The sequence below is a fragment of the Equus asinus genome, chromosome 5, assembly GCF_041296235.1.
Source record: "Equus asinus isolate D_3611 breed Donkey chromosome 5, EquAss-T2T_v2, whole genome shotgun sequence".
Classification (NCBI taxonomy): domain Eukaryota; kingdom Metazoa; phylum Chordata; class Mammalia; order Perissodactyla; family Equidae; genus Equus; species Equus asinus.
The window spans coordinates 111615311-111636198 of NC_091794.1; the positions used below are offsets into that span (position 1 = coordinate 111615311).

The 20888-nt window shown below is 62.2% G+C and overlaps 1 protein-coding gene across 9 annotated transcripts in view; it reads right to left on the reverse strand.

The window, feature by feature from the left end:
* Positions 1-977: 977 nt before the first annotated feature.
* Positions 978-20888, reverse strand: part of TP73 (tumor protein p73) — a 66909-nt gene continuing 46998 nt past the window's right edge. For 4 of the 9 annotated variants that reach the window (XM_044769537.2, XM_070511262.1, XM_070511263.1 and 1 more), the window contains 9 exons: positions 10137-10796; positions 8624-8733; positions 8158-8300; positions 7711-7799; positions 5905-6029; positions 5261-5409; positions 4842-4980; positions 4380-4473; positions 978-3159 (listed from right to left, as the gene is read on the reverse strand). In XM_044769537.2, the coding sequence (XP_044625472.2) occupies positions 2830-3159; positions 4380-4473; positions 4842-4980; positions 5261-5409; positions 5905-6029; positions 7711-7799; positions 8158-8300; positions 8624-8733; positions 10137-10796 (1839 nt within the window). In that variant the 3' untranslated portion in view covers positions 978-2829. Of the gene's footprint in view, positions 3160-4379; positions 4474-4841; positions 4981-5260; positions 5410-5904; positions 6030-7710; positions 7800-8157; positions 8301-8623; positions 8734-10136; positions 10797-15486; positions 15570-15748; positions 15855-20888 lie in introns of those variants that run through there. The other 5 variants (XM_014862332.3, XM_070511266.1, XM_070511267.1 and 2 more) reach the window with 3 other exon arrangements.

Below are 20888 nucleotides of genomic sequence, written 5' to 3' on the forward strand. Positions count from 1 at the left end.
CTGCCAGACTTGGGCCGATGGGAAACATGCCTAAGAAACAAAGCCATGCAAGACCTGGGAACTCAGCTGCATCTCAGCTGGGTTTGTGGACCCCAGGGAGTCGGGGATGGGCCCTTGCACTCCTGAGGTGGTACAAGGGGGACAACTGGGGGACTCCAGCAGGTGGCCCGAGAGCAAGTGCGAGACTCCAGCCCGGCTCCGCTATGAGCTGGCTGTGACACTTGAGTCACAAGACTTAGCGCTCCTGTGCCTCAGCTCCCTTGTCTGTGAAATGGCAAGAACAGTGTCCTTACCCCGGGCTTGGGAGAGAGAGATGAGGAAATGCACGGATGGGGCGGTCTGCCCAGCCCGCAGTAGCCCTGAGTCTGTGGCCACTGTGACTGTGGCCGCCTGGGCGTGCTGTGTATTCTGGGGGAACTGCAGATCCCCCAGGAGCTGAGCTTCTCCGGGCTAATTGGCAAAGCCTGATGCCTGTCAGAGTGAGCTGGTTCTGTGACCACATGACTCTCAGCCCTGGCTGCAGGCGGAGCATCCTGGGTGCTCTCACAACCCTGAAAGGTGGTCCCCAGGGAGCGCACGGTGGAGGGGGCCAGCTGGGGGCATTATCCTAGACACAGGCACTTGCGTCAACACAAATTGCTGCTTTTAAATCAACAGAGACTGGCGATGTTTATGCTTTTTCCTGAGATGAAGTCCTAGTCGGCGCAACCCCAATGGTGGGTTTGGGGCAGAGCTGACTCTGTGGCTTTGTTCACTGGAGTTGGATGGGGTCTGAGCCACTCGAGAGCTCCCTTCCCCTGCTGGCTAGTCTCTGAACCATTTTAATACAATTAACACTCCTTCCTCCTCCCAATGTCCAGCTTTCTCCAGAGACTGGAAATCTAACAAAGAAATTGGCATTTTAACACCCATTCTTTGTTCAATGAGCAGAGGGATGGAGCTTGACTTCTGAATGGACCCTCCACAGGATCTGTTGCTTTTTCTCTGAACAGGCAACCTGAAGACAGCCCTTCCTCGCTTCCCCGAAGAGCAGGGCATCTTCTGGGTGGTTTATGGCAACAAGAAGAGACCCAGAGGGTGATTAACGGCTGTGTCTACACCTCCCCTGGCCTGGGGCTTACCTGCTTCTCTGGGGACATCAGTGACAGGAGAGCCCAGCCTAGAAATAACGTAACTCCACGCGTGCCCCAGGCAAACGGATGGGGACCCACTTGTGTTTGGCAGGCACCTGGCGGCCTGTGCCCAAGGCGGTGTCTCCGCTTGTGTTAGCCAGGATTCCCTTCATCCCAGCTGCCTGGAATGGGGTTGGCTTCATGCCCTACGCCCACATTTCTCTGTAGTCTTGTTCCCGCTCTGCAGCCGAGCTCTGGGACTCAATTCTCTGGCTGCAAAGGCTCCGAAGGTTCCATGCGGACCTAAATGGCCCCATCACTACAAAAGCTGGGCGTGCGAAAGCTGTCTCCCCAAAGCCCACTGCCTCACGAAGCACTGCACCCCCCTCCCTGCCGCAGTGCTGTGCCCGTGAACACACGAGGGCCTCTGCCAGCACAGAGCCCAGCCCCTGAGCCCAAGGGGTGGGCCTTCCTGCCACCTGCTCCCTCCACCTGGGAGGGGCTCTCCCTGTGGCCCCGAGAAAGCAGTCCACTGCCCTACCCCCACTGCAAAAGTAGCCAGGGGACATGGGAGCTGCTCCAGCCGGAGAGCCTCCCAGCCAAGAGCGGTGGTGCGGACGCATGTGCCCTGCACTTCCTCGGCGGCCTCTTGCTCTGGGCTTCATTCCCATCCAGCCACCCAGGAACAAGCGATGGTCCCTCACTCGGTTTGGACCCCCACCTGGTTTACTCCTCAGCTTTCTTAGCCTGGCTTGTTGCCATCCACCTGGGAGGCCAAGAAGGCCACCAGGTTGGACTCTGGAAGACCACCAGGTTGAGGATGAGTTAAAAAAAAGCTGACCCACCATGTAGAAAAGGGTATGATTTTATCAAATATTGACAATTTCCAGTAGTTTGAGGAGCATGCTGTCCATGTTGACGCTGAGAGGGTCACTGAAGAGCAGCGACTGTGGCCAGCAGCGTTGGCATGGGTTTTGGCTGTATCGACTGTCCAGAAGCTTCCTCGCCTCCTGGGAAGGGCCGTGCCCCTGGTAACTCCTCTCCAGTCTTCTCCAATTCTAGTGAAACTCTGCTGTTCACTTTGGGCAGGAAGTGGAAGGTAGCTGCAGTGGGGTTTGAACTAGTGGTCAAGTGTGTGAGGAATAGACTGACCCTCAAGTCCAGCAGAGGGACCCATCCTTGGGCAGAGACACAGTCTGGAGCAGTGACCCGAAAAGAACTGTGTTTTGGATACAATCACAAGCCACTCATTGCTACTCAGACCCAAAAGACAATGAAAAATACTTTTTGGCAGTCCATCAGCAAAGGCGACCCTTTATTTCGAGGGATCTCGCTTGGGAGCAGCAGAGTCCCTAAAGATTAGGCCAAGGAGTGAGGCCCATCCCAGAGGATGCTGGCCCTCAGAGCACGCCCTCAGTGCAGCTCCAGGCACCCTCATGGGCCATTCCCACTGGCTGGCTGGCTGCGCTGGCCAGAGGCATCTCCTGGGGCTGGTGAAGGCAGGCTGCAGGGCTGGACCTTGCCTTTTCCTGGGTACAACCCAGAGGTCCTGCCTCCCAGGGCAGTCTGACAAAAAGGATGAGATAAAGCAAGGCTTCTTGGGACTCCAGGCCACAGGTGCTCACGCTCTGCTCTGTGCACCAGGTCAGGTGGACTCCTCCAGAAGCCAGCAGGCAGGGCCCCCCGGCCTGCGCCGTCCCCACCCCCCTCAGTTGATCTAGCTCTCCGTGAACTCCTCTTTGATGGACTGTTTTCGGGACTTGCAGTCTGGGAGGTCGAAACCGAAGTCTGCCCACTCGTCAGGCCCAGAGCCCCCGCCCGGACCACCGCGGTTGGGGATGGTGATGGTGTGGCGCACGCGGAAGTGCACAGCCTCCATGACCCGCTGCCTCTGCAGCTCCCCGGAGCTGCCGATGGAGATGGTGGAGGCGTTGCTGCTGGAGCGGATCAGCTGCTGCGCCCCGTAGTCGTGGCCCTGCTTCAGGTCCTGCAGACCCCTCCAGATGGTCATCCGGTACTGGTCCGGGATCTTCAGGGCCCCGAGGTCCTGCAAGAGCAGTGGGCGCCCAGCCGCCCCATTAGAGGGCTGAGCTTCCGGCCCTGCTTCTCCCCCTCCCACCAGGGATGTCAGTCTGCGGGCTCACCCGGCTCCTGCAGAGCTGATTGTGAGGGTGGCCGAGGAGCCCCTGACCCGGAGGGCCATGCAGCTCTGAAGGGCCTAGAAGGATGGGCAGCACTGGACCCACCTTATGTGCAGTGATCTTGCCACATCCCATTCTTGGGGCCCCAGCCAGAGGTGGCCAGAGAGCTAAGAAGTGATGTGTGTATGTGTAGGGGTGAAGCTGGGTCCCTGATCACAGTCAGACTGACAGATGGAGGGCCGCCTGCCTCCCAGCCTCAGGGTGGGCCACCCCCTGGTCTGCCCCTTGGGACCAGAGCAGACCATCGTGGCTCCTGTTGCTCTCCCCACTCCACACACACACCAAGCCCACACGTCGTGCTGGTGAGGCAGGGGTTAGCACTGAGCTAGCCAGGGATGGGGACAGTAGCAGACACACAGACACGGCTACCTTCTGAGCCACTGGCCCCATGTCCTCTGACAAACCAGCATCTCTTGCCTGTGGCCCTGTTTAGGGGGGACACACTGCCCGCGTTCCTGTTTAACCTGAAGATGAGCTGTGGCTCTCTGGTCATGATGCCCAGCATGCTGCTAGCCCCACACCCTCAACCCAGGAGGTTCAGTAGTGTGTGTACAGCGAGTGAGGTGTGTCTCATCTTCTTTGGGCCTCAGTTTTTCCCTGTGCAAATGGCGCTGAACTAGACCAGCTCTGAGACCCTCCTGGTCTTTGCCTCCCACAATTCTTTGCGCCTTGGAAGCACCGCCCCCCCCCCCCCTAAAATCAAAGGCAGCCTGGTCACTGGGTGCCAGAGATTCTGGGTGCCAGAGAGGGCATGAGAGAAGACTCAAGTCCAAAGGAGCGGTCCGGCTGTGGGGGGCCTGGGTGGGAGGCCCATCCAGCCCACTGCCTGTGCAACTGAACTTGCTGACAGCTTGTGAGCTGACTTCAGCGCAGGAGTTAGATGTGAGGATACAGTTGGTCTCGCTCGTGGGAAGGAGGGTTTTCCAAATTTCCCAGCTCCCCCTCACACAGGCGAGAACCAGAGACAGCAGCTGCCCCAGAAAGAAGGGAGAGCTCTTTGCCCTCCGGACCGGGCCCTGCGCACGCTGGGTCTGTGGGGCAGGCAGAGGGCTGGCCGGGCAGTTACCTCTATCGTTAGGTTCTGCAGGTGGTAAATGTTCTGTAACCCTTGGGAGGTGAAATACTCGATGCAGTTTGGACACCCCAATCCTGTTAAAAAACTGCAGAGAGAATTTGGGAAATAAAGCAGCATTAGCTTCTAAGTACCGGCTGTGTGGCTACCTGGGTGGGGACTGCCTCCTGAAGGACGCTTCCTGGCCACCCCACCGGCCACCTCTGCCTGCTGCTGGCTACAGCACTGGGGACATGCTGACCCCGGGTACAGCCTCCAGGGAGCCCCAGGCTTTCTGTGTTTTGCCTCGAGCATCTGTAGGATACTCACTCCTGACATTTCCCTGGCCTCTGTCTGTTCTTGCGATGGCAGAGAGGTTAAAACACCAGGACAGGCGGCAGCATGCAGAGACCACCCACCCGGCGGGGGTTACCAGGTTAGTGGGTTAGTGGCAGGGCCCAGCAGCAGCCCACGTACCTGACCAGGCTGGGGTCGGCATGGTAGGGGGGTGGTGGGGTGCAGTGGGACCCCGAGACCATGGACTGGGAGCTGTGGCTGCCGTTCATCTCACCGTTGGCCGGCAGGGCGTGGCCATGGTTGTTGAGGATCCCGGGGCCTGGGCGAGAGGCAGGTCGGAGTGTCAGAGAGCCGGGCCAGGCATCCTGGGCTCTGCCAGCCACCGGAAGCTCTCAAGGCGTGGCCCTCCCTGAGATCAGGAATGGACCGAGGGGACTGGCTGTGGCCTTGCCTAGTGCTGGTGGGCCGAAGCTGCTGGAGGGAGGCAGCTGTCGGGAGCCCCACGCGTGGGTCCTGAGCTGAGCAGAAGTGTCTCAAGCCAGGCCCACCCTTTGGGCCTCCTCAGCCCACCCCAGGCCGTCACTGCCCAAGCAACTCACCCATGGGCCCCAGGTTGGGCCCGGCCGCCGAGCTGTGCGGGGGAGGCTGGCCCACCAGCTGGTTGACCGAGGGCAGCTTGCTGATGCCACCATGTGCTTTGTTCATGGGTGAGAGGACGGGCCCATAGGACGGAGACTGCAGGGGGCTCCTGCTCAGAAAACGACAACTCATGTAGGTTAGCGCACAGGCAGCTTCTTTCCCTCCAGTCACCTCCACGTACTACCCGAGCTGCAGGGGGATGGGGAACTTGACCCTGCTGAGGTGTCAGAGAGCACCTCCATCCTCAGGACCCCGGCGGTGGGTGGGAGGGAGGTGGGGCGGCTCATGCCTCCGGAATCGGCATCGGTGGGCTTGCGTCACTCTGAGCACCCCGTTCTCACCCTCCACTCAGCAGAGATCTGGGAGGACCCCTTGGTGGGAGAGAAAAGTGTAGTGATGGCTGTGGCTGCTGTGGTTCAAGGAAGGCCTGGAGGAGGGGACACCAAACAGGGTCCTTGCTGCCTGTCCTGGGCAGCTGTACTTTTGGGAGGGATTTCTGGTGCTGCTGGCATTTTTCCTGCTGGGTGCAACTGGTCCCACCCTTCCCCCCTAGGCAGTTGGGGGGGAGGGGTGAAACCCCAGGGCGGGAGGGGGCGGCACTCACGGCCTCTGCAGGAGCTGCTGCTGCTGCTGCCGGTAGGAGTCGACCAGCTGCTGCGGCACCAGCTCCATCAGCTCCAGACTCTCCTTGACCTTCATCAGGATCTCAAAGTTCTCCCGGCCCCGCACCTGAGCACGAGAGGTGGACCCTCTGCCCAGGTGCCTGTGGGGCTCCTCTGGGCCCCAGACCCGGAGTGGGAGCCTCTGGGGGACCCTGGGCTTGTAGCGAAGCATCTCTCCTTTCACGGGGTCCCATGGCACCCCGCAGGCTGGGGTCTGTGCTCCTTCCTTCCTGTTCCCCAGGAGCAGGTGGCCAGGTCTCCTCTGTCCACTGCTGCCTGCCCCTGAGCCTTCCCCCCGCCTTCCCCCCTCTGCTCCCCAGTGCCCAGCACACTCGGGGTGCTGGGGGGCACTCAACAAATAGGAGGCTTTTAGAACGAGGGACTCATTCCTAAAAAAAACCTCAAAAAACGACAAGCTCACACAACGCAAGACCAGTCCAAGCAAAGCACGTGGGTGATTGCATCACCAGCTGGAGTGGTCACTCTCGGGTCCATCGTGTAAACTCGGGTTACAGTGAGGTGGCCCGCCAGACTTTGGGCCGTGGGATTCCTCCTGCACTGCTCAGTGGGAGTCTTGTCATCCCACACATCGTGTTTACAGCAAGACTTCTGAAGTTGGGAGTAGTGTCACCCAGAGTCCGCGACTTGGCGGATCCGGGTTTCCCTGCAGCCTGGCCCTGTCTGGTCTGGCTCTTTGTAACCTAATTCTCCTTTTGCGGCCCTGCTGCCTGCCGAGCTCGGGGCCCCAGCTCTCAGGGCGGCTGTGGTCTCTCCTGCCTCCCCAGTGGCCCCGCGTCCCCTCCCCTGCTGCCTGCGAGCTCGGGGCCCAGCTCAGGGCGGCTGTGGTCTCTCCTGCCTCCCCAGTGGCCCCGCGTCTCCTCCCCTGCTGCCTGCGAGCTCGGGGCCCAGCTCAGGGCGGCTGTGGTCTCCTGCCTCCCCAGTGGCCCCGCGTCTCCTCCCCAGCCGCCTGCGAGCTCGGGGCCCAGCTCAGGGCGGCTGTGGTCTCCTGCCTCCCCAGTGGCCCCGCGTCCCCTCCCCTGCTGCCTGCGAGCTCGGGGCCCAGCTCAGGGCGGCTGTGGTCTCTCCTGCCTCCCCAGCCGCCCCGCGTCTCCTCCCCAGCCGCCTGCGAGCTCGGGGCCCAGCTCAGGGCGGCTGTGGTCTCCTGCCTCCCCAGCCGCCCCGCGTCTCCTCCCCTGCTGCCTGCGAGCTCGGGGCCCAGCTCAGGGCGGCTGTGGTCTCCTGCCTCCCCAGTGGCCCCGCGTCCCCTCCCCAGCCGCCTGCGAGCTCGGGGCCCAGCTCAGGGCGGCTGTGGTCTCCTGCCTCCCCAGCCGCCCCGCGTCTCCTCCCCAGCCGCCTGCGAGCTCGGGGCCCAGCTCAGGGCGGCTGTGGTCTCCTGCCTCCCCAGCCGCCCCGCGTCTCCTCCCCTGCTGCCTGCGAGCTCGGGGCCCAGCTCAGGGCGGCTGTGGTCTCCTGCCTCCCCAGCCGCCCCGCGTCTCCTCCCCTGCTGCCTGCGAGCTCGGGGCCCAGCTCAGGGCGGCTGTGGTCTTCTGCCTCCCCAGTGGCCCCGCGTCCCCTCCCCTGCCGCCTGCGAGCTCGGGGCCCAGCTCAGGGCGGCTGTGGTCTCCTGCCTCCCCAGTGGCCCCGCGTCTCCTCCCCTGCCGCCTGCGAGCTCGGGGCCCAGCTCAGGGCGGCTGTGGTCTCCTGCCTCCCCAGCCGCCCCCAGCCTGTGCCCCACAGAGAGCACTCACGTGCATGTAGTACGTGTCCTCGTCCCCGTGCCGCCTCTTCTTCACGTTGGTGCCCAGGGCAGGGATGGCAGGGGGGCTCTGCTTGAAGGCTGGAGGTGAGGCGGGGAGGGCTTTGTGAGCAGGCGGGGAGGGGGTGGGCCATGGCAGGCACAGCCACTGCGACACTGCCACACCAGGAGCTGGCCCTCACGTGCGTGCACCTCGTGGACAGCTCAGAGACCATAACCCACTTAGAGGGGCACCCAGGGAAGCCGCCCATGCTGGATGGAGCTGGACCCAGGGTGGACACATGGATGGGGCTGGCTCTGTCCCCCTGGACACAGGCTCGTGCTGTGCCCTGCCAGCTTCCACCTGGGCCCTGAGGCAGGTCCAGCCCCATCCTGCGGGGTGTACTGGCTCTAACTTTCTGGGGTTGCCCTCTGCACCCTGGCCTGGAGCCCCGCTTACCACGCTTGCCGGCGGCCCCATTCTTGGCGGCACTCTCGTTCAGGGCCTGCTGTTCGCGGTAGTGGTCCTCATCGGCTTTGCGGTCTCGGCCAGGACAGGCACAGATACGGCCCTCGAAGGACCGGCGGCCCAGCACCTGTCCACTGTTGCGGGGCACAGCCAGAACAGTGAGCTTTGGAGCCCAACCCAGCCTGCCCACCATTCCCACCCACCTTGGACCCCAGATACTGGCCTTGATGGGCCAAGGGATCAGGGCTGAGCACCCAGCTGCTCTGGGACACCAGGTCCCCTGTCTCCCTTCCAAGGCCCAGCTCCTGCCCAGGCAGCCCCTACAGCCAGGGGAGGCCTCCCTCCCAGCAGCACGGCCTGCAGGGCCTCCCCAAACTCGCCTCCAGGGCCGGCACCACTCTGTGCCCTTTGCCCTCCTGTCTCCACACCAAGCCCCCCAGCCCACGTGCAGACTCACTCCCGGGTCTCCAGGGTGATGATGATGAGGATGGGCCGCCGGTTCATGCCCCCCACACAGCTGCTGTTGCACATGAAGTTGTACAGGATGGTGGTGAATTCCGTCCCCACCTACACACGGGAAGCAGGGAGAGGGCCGTGGGGTCAGCATGCGGGCTCCAACTCACTAAGGTGGAGGCTCCTGGGCCTCAAAGCATCCCTCCCTCATATTTGGTGCTGGCTCTCAGTAGGCTTGTGGGAACTGGGCCCTGCTCTGTGGTCCTGTACCATCTCTCCACCCATCATTTATCCACCCATCCATCCACATCCACCTACCATCCACCCATCTATCCATTTATGCAACACACTGAACGCCATGCACCACACTTGCTCTCAGTACCAAGAGAGCTCAGACCTGGCCTCTGCTCTCAGAGGGCGCAGAGTGCTATGGTCTGGTTGCCCCAACCAATCCCCCTGACACAGGTTGGAGGTCAGGCCCTGGAGGCTGGGTGTGAGCAGGCATGTGCACAGGCCTCTGTGGGTACAGGTGTGTGTTTAACACGCTGTGGGCCCTGCTGGGCAGAAGGATGCACAGCACTGCTCTGGCAGAGGGCGGGGCCAGAGCTGTGCCAGTGGACGCCCAGCCCCAGCACACATGCCCATCTCCCAGGGGGTTTGCTGAGTCATGAACCCAGGACTCCTGACCAGCTGGGACCACAAAAGGGGCAGTTGTCATAGTCTCCCTGGGTCAGGATCTAAAAGCCAGTCACTGGCTTGGGGAAACCTGGCCTTTCACAAAACTGCCACCAGGGGGCGGGAGAGTCCTGCTTTCCTGGGCCGCTTTGGCAGGCGAGGGTCTGGCACAGGGGGAAGGAGGAGAGGCTGGTCACATTCCTCCCTGGGCCCTGGGCCCGCTGACATGAGGGCTGCTCTTAGAGGACCTTGCAAGGGTGCTTGGGAGCCCAGGGAGCCCAGAGCTGGGACCTGCTCTCCACCACTCCTGGCCCCCATCCCACCATCATCCCGCAGCCCCTCCACTTCTTTCCACCCCAGCTTTTCATTCCAGCTGGGCCCCCATGTCAGCCCAGAACCTTCTGCTGCCCTTAGGTCCAAGTCGGACCCTCAGGCTGTCTCTGCCTCTGTCTGTCTCTTGCGGCTCCCCCCACCACCAGGGCCTGCGCCCCCATGTCCCTGACCACAGTTCTCTCTGCTTCCCTTCCTCACTCTCCCACTCCACCTGGCTAACTCCAGTCCTCCAGGCCTCGGCCCCTCCATCCCCCCGAGCCCCAGGGCGGACCAGCCAGTAGGGAATGGACAGGTGAAAAGAGGACAGAAGTGCAGGGCTGAGGCTCAGAGGTCATCAGGCCCACCCCCCATGGTAGCTGGGCATGCTGAAGCCCAGAGAGGACCGAGGGCGTGGTCAGAAACCAGCAGGGACCTCCCCTGCACGGACTGCACTTGGAGACACTTGGAACAAATGGGTGGCCGATGGAAGTGACATGAGGGGTCTTTGCTTGCGGGGGGGGCTGGCCTACCTGTGGGGGCTCGTAGGGTACCATGACGCTCTGCCTGCCGGTAACAGGGTCGTCCACGTACTGTGAGAGGTTGTTGCCCTCCACGCGGATGAGGTGGCTGGCTGGGGCAGACTGTCCTGTTGGGAGGGGATGCCACCTCAGAGAGGTGCCCAGCCTGGGTCCAGCCACCCCTGGGCCATGTGCATTGCAGCATTTGGGACCAGAAGGTCTGGTCCTGGGGACCTCCCAGGTGGGGCTCAGGCCACTGGCAGCCCTTGTGCCCTCGGGTCGCCTGCCCAGCAGCAGTTCTCCTGTGGGCACCAGCATCCCAGGCCCAGGCAGAGCTGGGAGGAAATGGGGCTGGGGGAAAGCTGAGCCCACCATCAGCCCCTCCCACCAGCCCCTGCTGTCTCCCAGTAGGAGGCCCTGGGCCAACCCTCCCCTTCCCGGCTGGGGCGCCCTGACAGCTGGGCAGGGGAGCTGGGGGCCCTCACCTTCATTGAGGTCCCGCCCCAGCTCGTGGTTGGGGCAGCGCTTCACGACCTCCGTCACGTGCTCCGCCTTCTTGTAGACGGGCATGGCGCGGATGGCGGTGCCCGGGGGCGGCGGGGTGGACACCTTGATCTGGATGGGGCACGTCTTGGCGATTTGGCAGTAGAGTTTCTTCAACAGCGGGGAGTACTGTTGGGGGAGCCAGCTTGAGGCTGGGAGTTTCAACTCCACACCCTCCCCGGCTGTGCACCCCTCCAGGAGTGCCTGGTTGTCTGCTGGCAGTCAGGAGTCCTTTCCCCAAGCTCTCTGATGACGGCCTCCACATGCATGCCCCTCCCCTCCGCCAAGTGCCCTCAAAGCGCCTCCCCCAACTGCCAGGCACCCCTCAGAGTGTTTGGCTTCTTCGGGCACAGTGAGGGTTGCCCTGAGCCCACTGCAGTCAGGCCCAGACTCTCTGTCGATCTCACTGGCTGGAGAGGTGGGTGCCATTGTGTCCACCTTATGGAGGAGGACAGTAAAGGCCAGGAAAGCTGCTGGAGCCTGAAGACTGAGATGGGGGTTGGGGGCTGGGAGCCAGGTCCGCCCAGTCAAGCCGGCTCTCCCTGCTGTGGATGCTGAGCCCCCAGCCCGCAGTGGTTTGAAGCGGGGTCGGGGCGGGGGGGGGGGGTCGAGTCTCAGTTTGTAAAAGCCCAGAGTTAGGCTTTTCTGGCATTTGTGCAGAGGAAACGTGTCATTTTCAGACACGCCGGGTACCCCATGCACTCGAGCTTCGGGAGAGAACTCCCTGGAACGTGGAGTCTGAGGGGCTGAGCTCTCTGGCTTGGTTTTGACCACTGGGTGGGGAGCCCTCTGACCACGCAGTCCCAGTACCCCCGGCCCAGGACCCTGCCCAAGGCATGACTGGATGGTGCCCTTCCTGAGCCCAGCAGGGACCTCTGGAGCCAGTGCCCAGGGGCCCAGGTAGCCCACCTGAGACCCAGGCTGGCTCTCCCGAGTCCAAAGTTGACCCTGCTGGTGACCACAAGGGTGCCCACTCATTTCCAAGCTGCCTGATTTCCCAATGATTGGCTCCTGGGGACCCATCCGGGGCGCCTCATGCCCCTTTCCCATGGACAGTGGGGACTTGGAGTTTCCCCCAGCCACAAGGCCCCAGAGAGTGCCCATTGCACCCCATGGTACAGTTGGGGAAACTGAGACTAGAAACAGGGAGCTGCTGGCAGAACCAGGAAGGAGCAGGTCTCAGCCCACCTTCGCCAAGGAAGGGGGCCCTGACACCCTGACCCCACAAACATAAGGCCCCCACCAGCCACCAGTGCTGCTTCTCCAGCCATCAGGGGACACCGTGGACCCTCAGGCTCTCATAGTCTCAGCAAGTCCAAGTCCATGAATAGCGAACAGCGAGTCCCAGGCGGGCTGGAATGGGTGGGTGAGGAGTGCAGGGGCCTGTGGCCAGCGCATTCCTGGGCAGCCCCAACACAACATCCCAAGGCGGGGAGGCTCCCTTGGCTCACCAGTGAGCGCCTACAGTGATGGAGTGGGGTTCCAGGCGCAGCGGAGCGAAGGTGCCCGCAGTTCCCCCTCCGTCTGGATAGCCCCTTCAGGTCTAAACAGTGGGGGCACCACTTCCAAGCCCCCCACCCCAGCCCCACTGACTGCCTCCTTGGCACTGTCCTGGGCAGCAGCGGGGACTCCGCACCCATTCTGCAGACCGGCAGTCACGGGTCCACTGTGTCCCCTGATGGCTGGAGAAGCAGCATTGATGGCTGGTGGGCGCCTTGCCTCTGTGGAGTCAGGGTGTCAGGGCCCCCTTCCTTGGCAAAGGTGGGCAGAGCCTGGGCGGGACAGTGCGCAAGTCCCCCTCTAGAAGCCCAGGTGGGGTGGGGGCCCTAGCGGGTGCTCCTGGGATCTGGATTCCCCAGGCCCGAGGTCCTGGGGAAAACGCAGGGACAAGCGTGCAAGTCTGGGTAGGGGATTGGGGGCGGGGTGTGGGGATGCCCCGCCCCAGGGAGGAGCCGCCAGGAGCTGTCCCTGGTACTGTGCGGGCGGCAGCAGCCACCCCTCCGAGCTGGGCTGGGGCTGGGAACACAGAACAGCCTGGAGTGGGCAGGTCCTCACCGAGGCCAGTGGAGCCCGGGCCTCAGGATGGAGAGAGGAGGACACCCCTCCCTCCCTCTGCGTCCCAGGCAAGGCTGCTGCCGTCTTTGGACCTGGCCCTACTCCCCACAGGGGTGTCCCCAGCCCAGTGCTGCCCTAGCTGGCTGCTCATATGGCCTTCAGGCACACAAGCCTGCCAGCCTCTACACCGGCAAGGGGTTGGTCCCACGGATGCCCAGCCTGGCCCCTGTCGGGCAGCCTCAGGGAAGGATGCCTGAGGTTACCCCACACCCGGTACCATCTGGCAGTGACACAGTGGCTGCTGGGCTGCAGGGCAGGAGGGGAGCCTGGGGTGGCCAAACCAGGGGTAGGGGGTGGGGGTGGGACCTTCAGGAGATGAAGAAGCCCTGGAATACTGAAGAGCCAGGTCTGAATCCAGGAGGGTGTGGGCCCTCCCCCGCCCCAGCTCCTTCCCCTCCTCCCAGAGCTCCTGGGCCTTGGGGTTTGGTGCTGAGGAAAACCGGAGAGAGAGGAGGAGGACTCCTGGGTCCTTCTGTCCCATATAAAAGGCTGCATGGAGATGCTCCCTCCCTCCCTCCCGCGTCTCCTTCCCTAGAACCGCTAGATGGATGTGTTTCAACAGATTCTGAGCTGATAAAATCTTATTTATCTTCGGCTGTTGACACAGAGCCGTCTAGACTTGCCTGCTTGGGGATGCGTGTATTCCTTCGTGTCTGCGGGAAATGGTGTGCCTACACGCCAGTGTATGCCCATCCCTGCCCTCCCCTCCCCTTCTCTCCTCGGACTCCCCCACCCCCAGCCACGACGGACCCGGCCTGGCTCGGAGCCCCGGCCTGGCAGGGCTGGTGCGGGGGCGGTGGGTGAGAGGGCAGCGGGTGGCGGGCGCGGCGCGGTGGCTGTTAATTTCCTCGCCCTGCTCCCGGCAGCTGGGTGCCCAGCACAGACAGGTTTGGGCAGGAGGAGAGTGGAGAGCTGATAATAACTTGTCTGTCATTTTCCAGGGACGTGTAGCATCTTGCAAACCGCAAATACCGTTAACCAGCTTGGGTGAATCTGTTACAACAGATTCTGGAAGACGGGGCCAGCAGTGGGGGCTTTTATTTAAAAAAATTTTTTTTTTAATATAGCCCACTTTTATCTGCTTTCCTTGTGAGCCTGTGTGTGTGCGTGTGTGGCACACGTGTTCAGAGCCACATTTCTCTCTTCTCTTGGGTTATAAGCCCCTTGAGGACCTCCTCAAGGCCACAGACCCTCTCTCACCCTTGAAAAGCTCCAGGGCTGATACACAGAGCACGTGGGTTCACAGAGCGATGCCCTGAAACTCACAGGGAGCCCAGGTCAACAGCCCCCATTTACAGTCCCCCTAGTAAGGGACCCCTATGCTTCTTCCAGGTAAAGAGTGGCCTCCAGGGTGACACAAGCCACAGGGGCACTCAGCTACAGCCCCCTCATGGGACCTCTCGACCTTTTTTCATGTCCTCACTCAGTGGAGAGCTGCTGGGAGAATGGAGTGGGCTCTAGGAGGTGTCAGGAGGTCTGGACAGGGTAACAGTGAAGCCACCAGCCTAGAGTGGGGGTGAGGGCACCTGTGACAATCACCCAGCCTGCTTCAGAGCCCCCATGGTCAGAAGGCAGTGAGGATCTACACACAAGGAAATTCACGCCCAACACTTCACCTTGGCCGGCGGCCTGGGTGGCTGGAGGCTCCAGGGAGCTCCTGGACACCTATAGGGCCGCAGCCAGTGCCTGGCCTAGCGGATGTGCTGGATCATGGAGGCTGCTGTGATTCCTTGAGAGCTCCTGGCTAGAGGAGGGGACAGATGCATCTGCTGACACCACCCTGCAGGCTGGACAGCGGGGGTTCCCTTTGCCAGGAGCCCAGAGGAGGAATGAGAGGTGGAAACACGCTCTGCAGGTGCCCAGTGACCCTGAGCACTGTCTGGGGAGCCTGCAGAGGCTGCGGGGAGTAAGATGCCCAGTGGGGAGAGGAGAGCCTGGAGCTGGCAAGGACACTGCTCGTGAGCTAGGCAGCCTGCCCCTCAACACCCTCCAGCCAGGTGCCAACCGGTCAGCAGGAGGCACTGGGACCCTCAGGGCCTGGAAGCACAAGGCCTTGGGCCTGTGCAGCCCCCTGTCCCACACACATTTGCAGGCTGGCAGGGGATGCCTCCAGTAGCTTCCATCCTGGGCTAAAGTTGGGGTGAGGGTGGGCAGCATGTGCACTGAGCTGACCCAGGAAAGAGCCCAGCAGGCGCCCAGTCTGCTGTGCAGTGTGGAGGTCCTGCACACCAATGGCTCAGGAGCTGAGGCCCACACCAGAAGCCTGGACAGTGGGAGATGGGGCGGGCCCTGTGAAGAGGGGAGGGGCCCAAGGGGGTCCAGGGAAGCCAGGAGGCGACGTTGGGCACCCGGCGGGTCCTATTGTTATCACCCTCACTCTGGCCCACTCGCCCCAGCAGGGTGGGGATCCCTGGGCCTCCATCCTGTCCTTATTCTGTAACCCAGGCACATCTGGCCTCCTCTGGACACTGAGGAGAGGACCTTGGGGATGGAGGGGTGAGCAGGGCATGTTCTGAGTCATTGGGGGCAGGGCTGGACTTGCAGGGAGCCCCAGAACTCCCACCAGCAGCTGCCCCTCCCGCTCCACGGGCACAAACGGTGGCCACGTCTAAAGCAGCACACTCAGCCTCAGCCAGGCCCACACATGGGTTCCTCTGCCCAGGAACTTGGTGTCTGACTTTGCCAGCCAGAGAGCAGTGCCTACCTGTCCTGGAGAAGGCCGGCATCTCTGGTGTAGCAGGTCTTCCCCCGGCTGGCCTTTCTCTGGCAAGGACCCAGCAAGCGGGGCTGCAGGCCAGACCACAGAACGCCCAGCTCGGGATGGAGTGAGGGTGCAGGCGACCAGCCCAGCGCTGCCCACTGCAGGGGGAAGGAGCCTCCCACTACCCACATGCCCACCTCACTTGTCCCTGAGCTGGCCTGACCTTGTTGGCCTTGACCCACGGTGATTGCAAGGGTGAGCCCACCTGGGTGGGGCGCTGGGGTCAGCTGGCACCTCCGCCCACAGGACAGTCCCGGAAGCCTCTGACTGTGGGCACATCATTCTGGACACTGTGCTGGTCCGGTTTGGGCAGGCACAGGTGGGTCAGCTCCTTCCCCCAGCGCCCTGTGGCTTCCTGATAGCCTGGATGGAGGCGGGGTGGGAGCTGCACCAGCTGCAGGCGGGGGGGGGGGGGCGGGGGGGGCGCGGCTGGGAGAGGCTGTGGGGGAGTTGGAGGGAGCAGGCTGTGGCCACAGCTGTGGCAGATGCTCAGGCTGGTATCTCTGGAGGGCCATCACCTTGGCTCCAGCGTGGAGCCCTCTCATCTCTGACCTTCCTGCCATGGATGCTGCAGCTAAATCCCCAGGTCAGGACTGTGTTCAGGACACGCCTGCTGGCCCAGAAGCAGGAGTGCTGTCTCTTCAGTCTCTTCATGCCAAACAAACCCCCCTCCCGGCCAGCAGGAGAGGAGCCCGCGGCTTCCGCAGCATGCTTGGGGACCGCCCGCCCTGTGCACTTGGAGGTGGTCATTTTCAGCTTTTAATTCCAGTTGGATGGAATTGAAGTTTCAGTGACCCTCTAAATACCCAGCCAAGTGCCTGGGGCAGGGAGGGCACTGGCTTCTAAATGTCTGACCCTGCAGAGTTCCAGGTTCCTGAGGCTAGGTGGGCACCTGGCACTGCCAGGGCATCCTCCCCAAGGTCCTGGAGGCACTGCTGGGCGCCCCCCTGCACACGGAGACGCTGTGGAGGGGGAGATGGGGTGCCACGCCCCGGGGTGCACGGCTGCGGTGGAGGAGGCAGGTGTGCAATCCTAGGGGGACCCCAGGCTTTAGGCCGCTGCGTGCTTCCCCCCGAACCTCCTTCCACCTCACAGAAGCCCAGAGAGCACTCATGTTTCCACGGGCGCTTTCCTGCCCTCATGAGCTGCCCCCTCAGAGCCCTTGCGGCCGTTGGAGCCCAGGAGCCCTCCCCCCACCACCACCAAGCCCCAGCTTGTGTGCACAGCCCGACCTGCCACCTCCTCAGGGCAGGCACTTTTCATTCCAGCTCTGACACCCTAGGATTTCTCCTCCTCCCCTCATCCTGAGACTGCTTGGGCAAATGGACAGAATGCCTGGATGTGGTGAGGGGCTTCTCCACCTAGGAGGAGGCTGGACCAGCAGGGCTCTGTGCCAGGGCCCCCAGAGTCGCGGCCAGTGGAATTCTGGGGGCTGAGGTCCATGGACTTGAGCTTGGCATCTCAGAAAAATCCCAAAGTGGATTTTCCCCACAACCAGCCAGCTCAGTCCCCACTCACTGCTCAGCCGTGACCCTCCCCCAGAGTCCCAAAGCCCAGGGTCCAGGACAGCATCGAGCCTTCAGCACTGGCTCCAGGAGAAGCCAGGGAAGGATGTCTCCTCCAGTCCCCACTTTCCCACCTGTAAAGGGGGCGAATGGAAGTGGGGGTGTGGGGGCAGCAGGCCTGGGAGAGTGTGGAACGGGGCAAGGAGGAGCGGTCCCAGGCCCAGCTGGCCTCCTCCCGGGCCCCTCCAGCACGTCGCCACCTTCACCTCTGAGGCTGGTCAGCCTGGGAGCATTCTGATTATAAATTCTTGAGGAATTTTGTTTGTCACAAAAAACAGGCAGCCAAGGTGGACGCAGCTGTCACTCACTCATTGACAAACAGTCATTGAAGCTCGCTGGGACCCAGGTGCTCCCTCCCCCAGGGGCAGGCCCTGGACCTCTGTGGGGTCAGTCCCCCTTACCACTGGCTCACTGGGGTCCTGGGGGTGCACAGGCTGCTCCCCCGACAAGCTGCGTGATGAAAGCTGGGGGTCAGGCTGCCGGGGTAGAGGTCCCCACTCTGCCCTTTGCTGATGAGTGACTCTGAGCAGGGACCTAACCTCTACGAGCCTCGGTTTCCTCATCTGTAAAGTGGGGAGAACATGAGCGCCTATGACACGGCTGCTGGGAGGGAGACGCTTGGTCAGGCACCCAGCGTGCTCTGTGGGGCCTGCCAGGAGGAGCTCTGGATGTTACGGTCAATACTGCTAACCAGACGCTCAGAGTCCACGCACATCTCCGTTCTGTAAACAAGTCCCAGAAAATAGACGATTCTTCCTAAAACACCAATTGTGTCATGCGCCATGCACAGCCCCAAACCTGTGGAACTGACTCCTGTCCCCAAGGGGCTCTCCTTTGTGTCCCCCACAAGAAGCCAGGGGGTGTGGGGCGGGGGCCGCCTTGGGGGCATCCCTAAGCCCCTGGGATCATCTAGGCTGGACGAGCCAGGACCTGGCGACTAAGGGTCCCTAAGGCCAAGTTTTGTGACCTCCAGGCCCTGGGGCTTCCCAGCTGCTGGAGAAGATGGGGGGAGAAGAGGTGACCCCACCTGAGGCCGTGAACCTGGGGCACCGACCCCAGCCAGGCCCAGACCGCGGGAAGCTCACCTCCGCCCCACAGAGCTTCCCACAATGCAAGCAATTGCCGCAATTTCTCCCTGAGTGCTCCCGTTTCCCCTTAATAATCCCTGTTTCATCCCCACAATAAACAGTGTTAGAACTCTTCCCTTGGCTTTAAATACGTGTAATTGCTCTGGGGCCAGTAACATGTATTAATTCCACTTATGCATTCCATAAACTTTTAGGATAACGCAATTGATACCAAGATCATGTTGGGGCACCTCCACTATTATTTTCCTGCTTGCAAACCTCCGAGGGGCTGGAAAGTTTTCTCCCGAACCCATTAGTGTTGACTCAGCCGCATTCTACCCAGGAATCCCGTGTAGCACCTTCCACATGTTCCTCCTGGGGGCAGGAGGGGCGGCGCTCACACCATGTGGGCCAGCTTGCCCCTAGGAGGGACGGAGGAACACATACACACCCGCCTGGGTCTGGGGGCAGCTGGAGGTCCAGGCTGGCAGGTGGTCCAGAGGCCCCCAGTGATGGGCTGTGCCACTGCACCGTGCACACACACCCTCACCGTCACGCCCCATGGCTGCCCGCGTGGGCAGTAAGACTCAGCCCCCCGGCCCCCAGGTGCCCACAGGTGCCAGGCTGGGCTAGGGCTCCAACCATACCAAGCCTTCCTTCCTGACCTCAGAGTCCCCTCTCAAAACCTCCTGAACATCAAGGACAGCCCCTTCCCTGGTGAGGCCAAGCCTGAGAGTAGGATGAGGCTGAGCTGGGCTGGACAGTGTCCAGAGGCCCCCCCCTCCACCACCAGGCTCCTGCCCCTCTCTGCTCCTCAGGACTCCTGTCACCAGCTGTGTCCATCACTACCAACCCATGGGAGGCCCCGGGATGAGAGTGGCCATCAGGGCCCAAAGGCCAGGCCGTGCCGAGGGCCCTGCCATGCTCCGACACCCACGGTGTCCCGGGGAGGGTGTGGAACAGGAACAAAGGCACCAGGTGCTGCCGTCCTTGCCCCAGTTCCACTCACCCACCAGTCCAGAGAGCATCAGTGCCCAAGGGTGCCAGCCCTCATTTGAAATCGTGATCTTTCACTGGATCTATCTCTCCCCAAAGCCCCAGCTGGGCCCTGAAGTGGACAGCCTCAGCCAGGATGCTGGCAAGCAGCAAATGTTGGGGGGCACTCCAGCCCCTCTGGCCGCACAGTGACCCTGCCAGGCAAACTCCCATCTTGCCCTGGTCCCTGGTTTACAGGCTCTCTCAAGGAAGAGCACCAATCCCTCCTCTGGCTGCTCAGTGACCTGGGACCCACCTCCTCCTGGCCTTCAGTGGGAGGGGAGGGGTCCTTAGACCCTGGGTAGCGACCTGGAGGAGGCTGCATGTGTGTGCAACTATGTGTGTACGTGTGCATGCATGTGTGTATGTGCGTGCATGCACATCTGTGCATGTCTGCTTTTGTGTCCACCTGAGTGTGTGGTTTTGCAGGTGTGTGAGTGTGCATGCATGCATGTGTGCGTGCACACACAGGTCTGTGAGCTGAGGGTTCCAGACCCTCAGTGCCCAAGGAGAACAGGCGGGTGATGTGAGGTCCAAGGGAAGCTGGTCACGGCAGCTGAACCACCCAGGGCTGGGGCGACCCGCAGGGGCCTGGGCCAGACAGAAGCCAAAGACCCCATTAACAGCTGTGGACACTTGGGGGCTGGTGAGGGTGTTTCCTGAGCACGGAAAGGAGTGAAGGCAGCAGTCAATTTGGAATTGTACTTGAGAAAAATATGAATTATCTATCAGTTACCAGCCGGCTGGCGTGGCGGGGCTGCGCACAGCATGGCGCAGGGGCCTGGACAGCAAGTCTGGGCAGCACCCACGCGGTCAGACCCCCCGAGCTGTGAGCAGGCGGGCTGCCCGGCAGTCCCCTTCCTGCACCGCGAGCCACTGCCTGCCCACCTCCTCCCTGGACAAGGAAAGGAACCTGCAGGGGGTCTGCTCCCAGAGAGCTGAGGTGCCAAAAATCTCATTATCAATGTTTGTCCCACCTCCACCCCCTGCACCGATAAGGGCTGGGGAGGGGGAAGCATGGATGATGACAACAGCCCCTCCTCCTCGACGCAGCCCCACGAGAGCATCCAGAGCATCAGAGGGCCCAGGCGGGGGGGGGGGGGTGGGGGGTGGGGGGGGTGGGAGGGAGGCGCTGCTGCTCAGGCATGGGGGAGCGGGAGGGGAGCTCTGAGGCAGAGCTGCTGGGCACAGGTGAGCCTTCTCCTGCTCCCCGGAGAGGCTGGCCAGGGTAGACCACTCCAGCCCTGAAGTATGAGCCCAAGCCATGAGCCCTTTCATCCCTGAGGCCACACACCTGGCAGGTGGTGGTGGAGGGAACCGGGAAAGTGGCAGAGGGCCCCCAGGTGGAGGAGGCAGCCGGCAGCGGGGCAGCTCCCAGCCTTCCCTGAGGACCAGCTCAGAGCATCCAAGGAGCTCCAAGCTCCCCAGACACTGCAGAGACTGCACCAGCATCCTCAAACAGTGGAGAGGAAGGAAGCCAGGACCCCCACAGTGCCCGCCAGGATTCCTAGGGGACCAGACGCTCAGGCCCTGATGACAGAACGTCAGTGCTCCTCTTAGAGGGGAAAGAAAGTGCTTAGGAAACAAGTCTGAACATGGAATAGGATCAGTAGTGAGCCTCTTGTCACCAGAGGTGCGCAAGTGTGGGGATGCTACAGAGGCCTCCTGACCTGGCTTC